This window comes from Baudoinia panamericana (genome assembly GCF_000338955.1).
Source record: "Baudoinia panamericana UAMH 10762 unplaced genomic scaffold BAUCOscaffold_3, whole genome shotgun sequence".
NCBI lineage: Eukaryota > Fungi > Ascomycota > Dothideomycetes > Mycosphaerellales > Teratosphaeriaceae > Baudoinia > Baudoinia panamericana.
The window spans coordinates 1603358-1615509 of record NW_006911259.1 but is presented as its reverse complement, the minus strand read 5'-3'; the positions used below and the strand labels follow the sequence as shown (position 1 = coordinate 1615509).

The 12152-nt window shown below is 59.5% G+C and overlaps 4 protein-coding genes across 4 annotated transcripts; 1 reads left to right on the top strand and 3 right to left on the bottom strand.

The window, feature by feature from the left end:
* Positions 1–250: 250 nt before the first annotated feature.
* BAUCODRAFT_146288 (uncharacterized protein) lies at positions 251–1747 on the bottom strand (the record flags this gene model as incomplete). The annotated part of the gene is made up of 3 exons (XM_007676043.1): positions 251–280; positions 381–1573; positions 1654–1747. The coding sequence occupies 3 exons, from the start codon at positions 1745–1747 to the stop codon at positions 251–253; spliced, it is 1317 nt and encodes a 438-aa protein (XP_007674233.1).
* Positions 1748–2083: 336 nt separating this feature from the next.
* Positions 2084–3065, bottom strand: BAUCODRAFT_399230 (uncharacterized protein). The gene has a single exon (XM_007676042.1). It carries the CDS (start codon positions 2774–2776, stop codon positions 2273–2275), a length of 504 nt encoding a protein of 167 aa, XP_007674232.1. The 5' UTR covers positions 2777–3065; the 3' UTR covers positions 2084–2272.
* Positions 3066–6639: 3574 nt separating this feature from the next.
* BAUCODRAFT_47703 (uncharacterized protein) lies at positions 6640–8442 on the top strand (the record flags this gene model as incomplete). Its single annotated transcript, XM_007675465.1, has 4 exons — positions 6640–6950; positions 6987–7227; positions 7297–8033; positions 8139–8442. Coding segments are annotated over 4 exons (1593 nt in total), but the record flags the coding sequence as incomplete, so codon positions are not given.
* Positions 8443–8830: 388 nt separating this feature from the next.
* BAUCODRAFT_399202 (uncharacterized protein) lies at positions 8831–11577 on the bottom strand. Its single transcript, XM_007676041.1, has one exon. It carries the CDS (start codon positions 11321–11323, stop codon positions 9092–9094), a length of 2232 nt encoding a protein of 743 aa, XP_007674231.1. The 5' UTR covers positions 11324–11577; the 3' UTR covers positions 8831–9091.
* Between the last annotated feature and the right edge of the window lie 575 nt (positions 11578–12152).

The window sequence follows — 12152 nt, the reverse complement described above, 5'->3', positions numbered from 1 at the left end:
TTTGCTTGCTTTAGCTTCTCTCTTCCGCGACTGGTGGTTGTTCGGGACCACACGAAGGGCATGCCCTACGAGCTAACGAGCAGGCTCTCCCGTCTCGCTGTCACCCGCGGAGGGACTGCTCGTCTGTTCCTCCGCAGATCATGGGTATGCACGTCGTGACCGGACTGCCTGCACGCGCGCACGCACACACGCACGCAGGACAAGCGCATCGCAACTATCCTCGTCGCAGTCGTTGTTCATCATTCTCGCGCTACGCCCGTCCAACCTTGAACGACAAGATCTGCACGCATCACACACCGGGTCAGCACAAAACACTTCTGGACCCCCCTTCCCCACCCAACACGAAAGCGTGGCAAGGAAAAGAGAGAAGAAAGGCTTACATCATTCCTCCCAACCCCCACCTCATCCTCCTCCCCCACCCGCACCCCGCCCACCGTCTCCACAAACGCCAACGGCGCATCCCCCATGACCTTGCGATACACATCCCCGACCGTACTCCCCTTCCTCACCAACACGCAATCGCGAAAGACGGCCGCGCGACTCTCCGCCCCCGTGCCCGCCTCCCCAGACCCAAACGTGGCGATATTCCGGACGGGGAACACGGGGACCAAGCCCAACATCTCCGCGGCGCGCGAGAGCACCTGATTCACCCCCGTCGAGCCAAAGCGGAAGAGCACCAGATCCCTCAAATTCTCGATGCGCGTGCGCAACTTGTCGTCCAACTCCTTCAACCCGCCCCCATCCCTCTCCCCCGCCGCCACCAAATCCTCCCGCGTCTCCACGAATTCGCCGCCGGGTTGATACCGGATGTATCCCTGCTTCGCGAGGCGGCGCAGGAAGACTTCGCTGATGGCGGAGCAGAGGACGAGGCGGTCCGCCGCCGCCTTCTCCATGCGCGCGATCTTGGCGACGTTCTTGTCGGCGTCCGGGTGGTCGATTTTGTTGAGGGCGAGGACGGTGGGGAATTTGGTGTCGACGAAGGCGTTCACCACCCGCTCCACCATCGCGTCGTCCCATTCTTGGAGGGGGAGTTTGGTGTTCACGCGGTCGAGCGTGCGGATCACAATGGCTTTTGTCGCCCCGTACCCGCTGAACTGGCCCTGGAGTGTTTCGACGGCGCTGGCTTTGACGGCGATGTGGCGTCTTTTCACCCCGCCCCATTTGGTCATCAGGTTTCTGAGGACCCAGCTGACGATCTCGGAGCGCAACCAGACGATGTCGACGCTCGGGTCGTACCCTCGTGTCGCTTTGCCTTCGGCGTCGGTCGTCCCGCTCACGTCGACGACGTGGATGAGCGCGTCGGCGTGACGCAGGTCGTCGAGGAATTTGTTACCCAAGCCTTTCCCTTGATGCGCGCCGGGGACCAGACCGGCGACGTCGAGCAATTCTATGGGGACGGATCGCGTGCCTGACATGCAGGCGCCGTGGTTGGGTCTACATCGTTTTTGGAGCGGGGGTGGCTCGCCGGGTGCTGGGGGTTGGTTGGAGGGGAGGGCGGGGCGGGAGCAGGCGCAGGGGATGTGCAGGTAGCCGATGGCGCGGTTGGGGTCGATGGTGGTGAAGGGGAAGTTGCCTATAACACACACACGTGCACCGTGGTGAGTATGTTTCGGAGGGGGTGTGGGGGGGTGGATGATGGAGGAATGGGCGCACCTACTTTGGCGGTGGTGTCGGTGAGGCTGTTGAGGGTGGTGGATTTGCCGGAGGAGGGTTTGCCGACGAGGGCGATGAGGGGGTCACGTGGCATGGTTTGATCATCACCGAGGGGGAGTGGGATGTGGTTAAGCACTGGTTGAGATGGATGGATAGCAGTATTCGATATTGAACACATTCATTATTCGATGAACGATATGCAATGCGGCTCCTTCCCGTTGCGCTTGTGAAACAGCGGGAGCATCATGGCTGGCGGCGGGCAGACGGGAAGCTTAAGCAGTCTCCGTCACAGATGCAGATGCGGATGCAGGTGCAGGGGTGATGGCCGGGAGAGCGTGGGATTGGATTGGACAGAGTTGGAAGGGTCGCTGCAACGAACGAATGCGGTGAATCCTTCCTGTTCCGTGCGTTTGCGAAGGAGAAGACAGCTTCCCCAATAACAATAATACTCCTTCTTCCTCGTCTCCCATCTGTCAGTGTGTGTGTGTGTGTGCGTGTGAGTGAGACATTGATCGCTGGCCCGCTGTTCCGTCCGGCGACAACAAGACTGAGAGAGAAACTTGCCGGCTTCCGAAAGTGAAGGGGCAAGGGAGGGCACGAGGCGAGGAGGTGAACGTGCTCACGGCGGCACTCTTGTTGCCGGTCTGTGCTCTACATCAAGACTGCAACGAACGACCCTGGGAGGATCTGGAGGGCAAGAGCGAGACGTGTGAGTGTCCGTGACCGAACGCCACGATTTTCCAACGTTCTCCCCACACAACATCCGTCCCCAGCCCACCGTTCGGCATCGTTCCTGCCCCCATTGAAGGGTACATCTCCGCCGAGAAAGCAGTGACGGCAAGGGAGGAACGTGTGGGAAGTGCGGCCTCGCCATTGAATTAACGACCGGTCGTGATGGAGGGGAGATGGTGAAATATGCCCCGGGTGGCTCTTTCCTCAATTCAGCACCGTAACCAATTAGCATATCTGGCGGAGTGGTGGAAGAGGGGTGTGTGAAAGTGAGACATGGACATCGCAACGCGGTACCAGCCTCGGGTCCGGGCTCAGTCATTCCTCGACCGGGAGAGGAACGCGATGCCGGATGATGCGGTGGACGAGCGTACGTCTCTCCCCAACACCACATCACCCACCACCACCACCACCACCACTACTACCACCACCCTTCGAGCATGTGTTGACACGCTCCATGATGCAGCCTCCGAGCATAGCACCCGCCGCAAATTCCAGCGAACAGCGGCCCATGCCGACACCGATGCCACCTTCCGCAAGCCTTCCCTCCCAGCCTCCGCCACGAGACCGGCAGCGGGTTTGGAGCACCGGCCCAGTTTCAGCAGCAGACGGAAGAGCACGCTGCGGGAGAATGTGAGGGTGCCGTCGGGGCCGCGGGAGTATCCCAGTCCGGGCAAGAGGTGCGTTTGCCCATCGGCCACATGCAGTAGCCATGTCTCGCGATCACGCACTCGGTGACTGATGTGCAAGTCTAGGCTGGCAAGCACCTCCTCCTCCTCAACCGCCGCCCCTTCTCCAAACGAGTCCAACCATAGCAACACCACCACCCGCCGCCCCTTCCCTTCATCCACCTCCTCCGAGCCCTTCTTCACCAACACGCAGGCGCATCCCGCCAACGCCGACCTCCCCGCCTTCTCCTTCCCCAACAGCAACAGCAACAGCATCGGCAACATGCACGCCTCCTCCAACGAAGACACCGACTCACCCACCACCCCTGCCGAACGTGGTCCTGATGGATTCGGGATTATCCCCACCATGAGCTTTGACGACTTGCAAAACAGCCTTACGGATCCGAACTGGGCGAGCCCGTTGTTGGCCGATTTTCCGTCGGTGAGTGGCGGACGGGCTTTGCCGAAGGAGCAGTTGCCACGGGACAGGCTGAATGATACGATGGCCATGGCGCGGAGTAATGGGTTTGCGGGTACGATGGTGAGGGCGGAGGAGAGAGGTGGGGTGGAGAGGGTGTCGAGTTTCCATCGCAGGAGGATCAGTCATGCTCCGGCGAAGATCAACAACAACAACGTACAGCCTACGTCTGGCATGACGGCAAACCAAGGCTCTGCTGCTATGGCTCAGCCTGAGATGTCGATGAGGACAAGGAGGCACGGCAGCACGCAGCAGACTGCAATGAATCCTGCTCCTACACAACCATCGACCACTGGACCCGCATCACGACCGTCCAGAAAGTCCGTAGCACCACCGACCCTCGACGCACCAGCCCCTCTCAAACCCGCCCTGAGCCGCACAAGCAGCCTCAGCAGCAAAGCCCGACGCACCACAATCCTCCCCAGCGCCTCAGCCGGCGACGTGCCACGCTTAAGCACCATCAACAACCCCAGCTCCACCACCACCACCACGACACAAACCCGAGCGAACAAAGTCAAAAGCCTGCAACCCCCACCCCGCCAGCACACAGACCCGGACACACCCACCCAAACCCCAACCAACCCCCGCCACGTCTCGCGCGAACGGCAACACCGCGCCAACACGCCCTCATCCTCGGGCAACAAACGGCAATCCGGCGCCGCGTCGGGCCTGGGCGCGCGAACGATCTCTCCCACGGATGCGAGAAGGTTGAAGCGGATGTCGATGATGCAGGCCCCGCCCATGCCCACCAACTTCCCGCCACCACCGCTGTCAAAGGGACCGCCGACGCCGCAGGACGAGATCGAAACGAATCCCTGGGTCCAACCCGAACTCCCGCGCCTGGCGCAGCAATCGCCTAGTCTCATCCCCTTGCGGAGGGTGGAGTTCCCGGTTCCGGTTCCGAGTTCGGGTTCGAGGTCGACGTCGACGTCGACGCCCAATTCCGCTCGTACGAGTCCGGAAAGGCCGTTTTATAACGCTTCGAGCAATTTGAATCACTTTGCCTCTTTCACGCCGGGAACCGGGTTACCGCTGTCCCTGTCGTTGAGCGCGAAGAGTAGCTATCAATCCCTTGCCAGCGCTGCGTCGGCGTCGGCGTTAGTGACGGGGTTGGTGTCCGGGTCCGGGTCCGGGTCCGGGTCGTCTTCGCGGCTGCCGACGCCGAAACCTAGGGGTGGGAACGGTACTACTACACAACCACTGCAGAAAACACCAGTGGATGAAGGAGTTCGAGAGTTCGTCCCGCCCGTACCGGCGATCCCGAAGGCGTATGAGTCCCCGCGAGAGCAGTTGGAACAGCATCAGGCTTTTGATTTCGGGGAGGGTTTTCGTGGCCATGAGTCCTCGGCTTATACCGATCCCGCCATGGAAGGGCTGGATTTCGAGCTCGGTCCGCCTGCGCAGATGGCGCAGACGGGGTTCACGCCGCCGAGGGGCAGTCTGGATGTCCCGAGGCCTTCTGAGACGATCAGGAAGCGGTCGGGTGAGCTTGCTCGCGTTCGTGGGCATGGGAGTGGGAGTGGGAATGGGCATGGCCATCAGCATAAACGCAGCGTCACGGTTGCGACGGGGAATCCTTCTACAGCTACAACGGCGGACGACGCGACTCGCGCGCAGACGCAGCAGCAGCAGCACCAAAACGACGACACGGGCACGACTACGAATACGGGCCTGCGCAATCGCAACGCTAATCCTCAACTCCAACCCCTGCGCCTACCGCCATTTAATCTACAGCCGATTAACACGCCGACGGCGAACAGAACCTCGCACGCGTTTCCCCGGCCGAGCCAGGAGGTGGAGGAGGGGCGGGATAGGGATGGCGATGACAACTGGTTCGGGGCCGGGGGAGGTGAGGGTGGGAGTGATGTAAGAACGCCGGAACCTTCACGCCGCATGGCCAGGACGCCGGGGACGCCGATGACGGCTAGTAAAGCTACTTTCTTCTCGCGCGCGCAGCAGCTGCAGGGTGGGAAGGGGTGGGGAGGGGAGAAGGGTGTGGGACTGAGGAGTGCGAGTAGTCATTATGCTCTCCGCGATCTCGGTACCGGCGGTGGGGGAGACGGTGGGTACGATTTGGGTTCCGCGGGCGCGAGGAGTACCTTTTTCGACGACAGTGACCTGGACATGGGCATGCCGATCCCGATGAGCAAGCAGCGCCAACAGCAGCAGCAACAGCAACAGCAGGAGAGGTCGGCGATTACGCCTTTCGCGTCGGGCTCGCTGCCGAAGGGGTCCGGGGAGTTTGTGCGCGCCGGGTTGAGGAATGGAGGCGAGTATGCGTACGCGGATGAGTATGACCTCATGCTGCGGGATGGGTATGAGAATATGGTCCTGCATCCCGCTGCGAAGCCGTCGGGTCCGAGGCCAAGGACTAGCGGCGGCACGACGGGGACGAGTGGGAGTGGTGGGAAGAAGGTTGGGCCGGGGCCGGGGACGGAGACGCCGAGTAGTTCTCTCGAAAGCCCGGTCGTGGAGAGAGGGGCCGAGGGGCAGCTGCAGCCGAAGAAGGAGAAGGAGAGTACCGGCGCCGGGTTGAGGAGGAAGTTGAGTTTGGGGTGGAGGAGGAGTTCGAGCAAGGCTGCTAATAGTCATGTGGAGAGTACGAAAGAGAAGGGGAGTCCGTTGCAGGGTGGTGAGGCGAACGGGGAGGCGCATCGGAAGGAGGGCGCGAAGGTGGGGAAGAGGGGGAGTGAAATGCCGCCGCCTAGGCTGCCCGCGAGTGCGACGTGGAGTTCGTTTGCGAGTGGGGGTGGAGTGGAGCAGGCGAACGGCACGGCAGCGACGGCGGTGGGTACGAGACCGAGTCTGGATGGTTCTGCTAGTACTGGTCACGGCAGACGGAAGAGCAGCATGCCATTGTTGCAGCAACAGAGCAATGGATACGGCGATCCCAGCGAACCTTCCGTCCCGACAGCGACAGCGAAGACCCGGGCGATACATTCCGAGCAGCCGCTGCCTGCCGCTGGTACTAGGAGTAGCAGCTTCGGCCCCTTGACCACCAACGGAGTCAACTCCTCTCGTGCGGCCGCCGTAGGCCCGATCGGCAAACCCAGCATCCTTTCCGGCGGGAGACAGAAGTTTACGCCCGCGACTCTATCGGCTTTGGTGAAGGATAAAGACGATCTTGCCGCGGACGAGGAGATGCGGAAGCTGAGTCAGAAGAGGAAGGACGTTGATTCCGCTGCGCGGGAGAGCGAGGAGTTGAGGAAGAGGGCTGTACCGCGTGTGGGGATGGGTGTGGAGGATGTGTTGAGTGGGCGGGTCAGTGCGGTGGGGGGCAGCGCGCTGAATATCTTTGAGCGGGGGGAGGTGGTCGACTACGCTCGCGAATCTGGCGATGGGGGTGCTGATGGCGGGATCTATTTCACCGGCACCAAGGCCGCGAAGAAGATTATCGGCTCGCTGACCCCTTCTCCCACCGCGTCGTCCGCTTCGATCTCGATGAAGGAGGCGGCGAGTCGAGGCAATAATTACGGTTATGATGATGAGAGGGGTGATTATAACCTAGTCATGGGCGACCACTTGGCGTATCGGTATGAAGTCGTGGATGTGTTGGGGAAAGGCAGTTTTGGTCAGGTGGTGCGGTGTGTGGATCACAAGGAGGGTGGGGTTGTGGCGGTGAAGATTATCCGGAACAAGAAGAGGTTTCATCAGCAGGCTTTAGTGGAGGTGGGGATTCTGGGGCGGTTGGGGGAGTGGGTGAGTCAACTTCACCGCATTCAGAATATATGTGATGGGACTGCGACTGACTTGAGTGTGAACATGTAGGACCCCGACGGCGCCCACGCCACCCTCTCCCTAATCAGCTCCTTCTACTTCCGCTCCCACCTCTGCATCGTCACCCCCTGCCTCTCCATCAACCTCTACGAGCTCATCCGCGCCCACAACTTCACCGGCTTCCCCCTCCCGCTCATCCGCCGCTTCGCGCGCCAACTCCTCGCCTGCCTCCTCCTCCTCCAATCCAAACGCATCATCCACTGCGACCTCAAGCCCGAGAACATCCTGCTGTGCGAAGCGCGCAAGGCCGACGTCCGCGTCATTGACTTCGGCAGCAGTTGCCGCGAGGAGGAGAAGGTGTACACGTACATCCAGAGTCGCTTCTACCGCTCCCCCGAGGTGATTCTGGGCAGTGTGTACGGTTTGGGGATCGATATGTGGAGTTTTGGGTGTATTCTCGCGGAGTTGCTGACGGGGTATCCCATCTTCCCCGGGGAGAACGAGCAGGAGCAGTTGGCGTGTATTATGGAGATTTTTGGCCCGCCGGACCGGCATTTGGTGGAGCGGTGCACGCGGAAGAAACTCTTCTTCGATTCGGTCGGTAAGCCGCGCGTTACCGTTTCTTCGAAGGGGAGGAGGCGTCGGCCGAGTTCGAAGACGTTGCAGCAGGCGCTCAAGTGCGAGGACGAGGCGTTCGTGGATTTCGTGGCGCGGTGTCTGCGCTGGGATCCCGAGCGGAGGATGAAGCCGAGTGAGGCGGTGGGCCATCCGTTCATTACGGGCACGCCGTGGCATTTGCGCAGCCATGCGCAGGGAATCCCGGAGGAGGCGAGGAGGCCTGCGACGAGGGTCAAGAGTTCCGGGGTAGTGCCGGTTACTACCAACGGAGCGAGTAACACTAGTCCGGTGAAGAGGGCTGCGACGGTCGGGAACGCGTTCGCGCAGCAGCATCACCAGCTGCAGCAAACGCCGGCGAGGGACCGGACACGCGCGCCAGAGACGCCGCAGACGGCTGTCCGGAATGGCAGCTCCACTACGACTACGACGTCTGTTTCGACTACCACGACGCTGCAAGGCTCCCCGTCCAAGCTCAATGCGGCACACCGGAGACATAGCACCATTGCTTCTGCTGGCAGTGCGGCGGCCGTGGCGGGCAGCAAGAGGGCTAGCAATGCCGTTACGCTGGGTAGTGTTGGTGTCACGGCTGCGGCGGCACAGAGGATGGGTTCGGTTGCCAATCTGGCGACGATGGCGGCTAGGGAGAGTATGGGCGGCGGTGGCGGCGGTGGGCAGAGTGCTGTTGCTGCGCGGTGGCGGAGTTGATGCTCGAGCCTCTCAAGCGACTTCGATTCGCAGTCGGAGGGTCTGCATTTGCGTTGTACTTGCATTTTGACACGGGCAGGTTGCTTGCGCTGGGCGCAAACTCATTGCATCATGACCAACGGCCGTTTCGCCGATGGCGAAATCGGTTATTTGCGGACAAGCATGGCGGAACTACTGGGTATGCGCATGTGGGCTGCCTGCCTCTTGAGGCTGGCTGAGATGAGAGGTATGTAGAATTAAGGTACCCGACACGCTAGGTCCGTTGCATTGTGCAACGCTGTACGATCTACCTGCTGCCCAGATTTGGCATCTGACGTGCATTTGCATGCTTGCATTGAGTCACCGCGAGAAGGGTCCTCTCGTCGGGCTGGACGGTGGGAACGGGCAACATCCCCTCCGACCCACTGCGAACGTTGTTAGCCGTCCTAGTATGCTACGATCGAGCCTAATGGTCTTTAGTCCGTCAGAAGAACGAGCGCCTTCACAAGTCAAACATATGTCTCAAAAGAACTGCAGTAACTTGTCAAGCGAGACTTTCGCCATCGCTGTCGAGCAGATCATATATGTCTCGCTCCTTCCGCGCTTTGACCTTCCTAGATGGGTTTGTTGGATACTTGAACGTGCCGTCACCGTGTTTCGTTGTTGCATAGCTGGTCTGACGCCGCTTAGAAGTAGAAATGGGATAAGCTCCTTTCTCGGCGTGGATATTCTTGAGCGTAGCATCGCTCGTTGCAGGCGGTTCACTGTCTGGTACCGGTTCGCGACCGCTCCCTGTGTCAGCTTCAGCCCTCAGTGAGAGCTGCGGGCGGTCGAGATGGTTGTTGCTGTTCGCCATCAACGCAGACTTGCGTCCACCGAGTATAGTGAGCTGCTCACTCAACGTACTCGGGGTGAGTCCTGCACTGTCGGCGTGTGTGGCATTTGCGGATGTGCCGAGCCCGCTCGTAAGGTTCCCCGAGAACTCCGTCGTAGCGACGTCTTCTGGCCTCTCGTAGGCCATTCGTGAGGCGTTCGGACGGCTCTGCGACAGTCGGACGCTCGAGTCGTCGCCACTGCCGATTATGAACTCCTTCCAGAGAGCGTCGTCGTCCTCGTTTACTGCGGGCTTTTCACGAGGTCTACTTGGTATTGTTCCCTCCGCTAAATGCATGATATGCTTCAGAGATGCTGAAGGCGGTTGCGTCTCTGTCAAGGAGCTGGGCTGGGTGGTTGCGATGAAGCCTGGTGGTTGCCCCTGCGTGCCTACGCCTCGTGGGGTTGACATATATTGCTCGTCCTGTTCTTCACTCTCCGGGAAATGAGGAAGCACTTTGATATGTTGCCTGCTAGCGTCGCTAAGATGCTGGCTTGAAGATTTGACTGCTGCCAATGAAGCATGGCTTGAACTCTGCTGCGGAATGTTCAGGAGGCGCCGCCACACGTCGTCCTCGTTACTGTCGTTTTCCTCATGACCGGCGTTAGGTGTTGGGGCTACTGGAGGGTCGTGAGCGTTGTAACAATTACTGTGGTTCATGGGCAGATTTTTCGACCCTGCCAAGTGTGAGTTTGCATGTACTACACCGAATTGCCTCACCGTAGTAACCGGGCCAAGTTGAGACTCTGCCGCCCGGTCTCGGGTGTCCGCGGCGTGAAGATGGTCAAGCGGTCCGTGGTGTTTGCTGAGGATTGAAAGATCACTACAGCGTACGTTGTCGCTCCGCATGACCTGAACAAGTGAGCTGGGACTTGCATCCTCAGACGAGCCCAATCCAGGTAGACTCGGAGTAGCATGAAAAGAGAGTGCGTCCACTTTGTCCCATACACGCAACGGAAGCTGCTCGGTGGCAGTGACATTCGCCATGGAGTATGCGCGCTCCGCAATATCGCACTGCGCCATTTCATCTTCGTGAGCGTCCAAGAGCATGGATTCCTCCGACAAGGAACCACATTCCGTAGAGAGATGTCGCATGCTCGTATTTACGGGCGTCCGCGAGCGTTTTGAAGCCTGAGTCTGGCTTGCTAGAGCCGCGCTTCCGATTTTGATTTCTACATTCTGAGGCGGCAGCGCACCACTCATCATATAGTCTGGTCCGATCAAGCGCTTCTCGAAAAGCGGACTCAGCAAACGCTGCTGAGCTTGTTTTGGCCGCGCACTCTTGTCGAGCTTGCGACGCTTACCCACGCGGTCTTTGTCTAGGATGGAAGTGAACTGCATGTGCAACGGACGGACCAGAGACAAGCCTAGCCAGTCACCTTGAGCGAGGAGCCTATGCCGACCATTCTCTAGCCGCTGGTCCTCAGTCTGTACAGCTTGCTGAATGGGTGACCTTACGTGCGGTAGACGGCTGTGCGGTAAACGGCAGTGCGGTTCGCGGATATGAGAGCGTCCTTCGCGAGCATACGGTACGGTCGGGGAGTGGGCTGTCACAGCTGACGTTCTATAATGTCGACCAGTGTGCTGAGTGGCTGCCGACGGCTTGCTACGATTATGAGATCCGCTCGCACCATAGTCAGCAGAGGGCCTTCGAGTGCCTGACCTCGAAGCCCAGGCTTGACCTGCTACGTCCCGGAGGCCGTTATTCGGTGGTAGCATCACATCGTCCAGATAATTTGGACGAAACATACGCTGAGAGTTCGGGATCTGCTGGGGCTCTGCGCACACTTTTGCGAAGTACGCTTTCTGCTTCTGCACCGTCGCATTGTTCTTGTCGGCAGTGAAGCGTTTGCGTGCGCCACCGGTCCAGTCCATGAGCAGCAGAAGGACCTTGCAGATCATAAGCCAGCGTTCGGGAATACCTGCGTAGTGTTATGAGAGATCTCCTCGTTATGCAGCCATGATATGCCATAAAATCTACATCGATAAGCAGAAGCAGCAGAAGGTGATGGCAGTAAAGTAGGCTTTTGATGAGGTTGCGTTACGCGAAGGTAGCCGTTCCACGAACGGCAGGCACGGCCATCGCGGTTGCACTCCGTCTGGTGAGGTTCAACATCACCTTCAGACCTACTCTTGATATCTCTTTCTCTTCCAGTCGAGAATATGTGGACGCATTTGAAATACTACACCCAGCGACGGTGGAGTTGACACCCTTGACAGAAGCTGCGCCAGGATGACAGACGACTTCGCTGGGCTGCTTGTTACTGCTCGGTCACTTTCACCAGAGGCATGTGTACATGTATTACCAAGACAATGTGTTCTACGAGCAGTCTCGCTCTATGCTCCTATGAGGGCGTGGCCGTGCGTCGCCATGCGTGGTAAGCAGCGTGCCAGCCTTGCCAGGCTACGTTATCGACGACTCCGGGGGAAGGGAGGAATATGTTGCCGCGGCATTTTGGATTCGCAACGTCGATTGACCGATTGACAAGCGAGACAATATCGTGCCGGATGCACGATGAGATCAAGGGTACATGAACGATACATTTGCGCAAGGCGCGCCATGACGGAAAGTCTGACATTATTCGGGTAACACAGAGCCGACCCCACTGTAGTAGGCGCAAAGCCCTGATCGCTAAAGGAAGTAGACCCGATCTCATTTAGGTCATTCCATGACTTACAGGGTTCGTTCAGCATCCATGCGATGTAAGATGGAGCAGGGCAGAACATGATG

What these genes read in the sequence shown, in the direction of transcription:
- BAUCODRAFT_399230 (XM_007676042.1), bottom strand. Translation starts at nt 2,776, where the DNA reads ATGTGGTGTTGGGGAGAGACGTACGCTCGTCCACCGCATCATCCGGCA.
- BAUCODRAFT_399202 (XM_007676041.1), bottom strand. Translation starts at nt 11,323, where the DNA reads ATGATCTGCAAGGTCCTTCTGCTGCTCATGGACTGGACCGGTGGCGCA.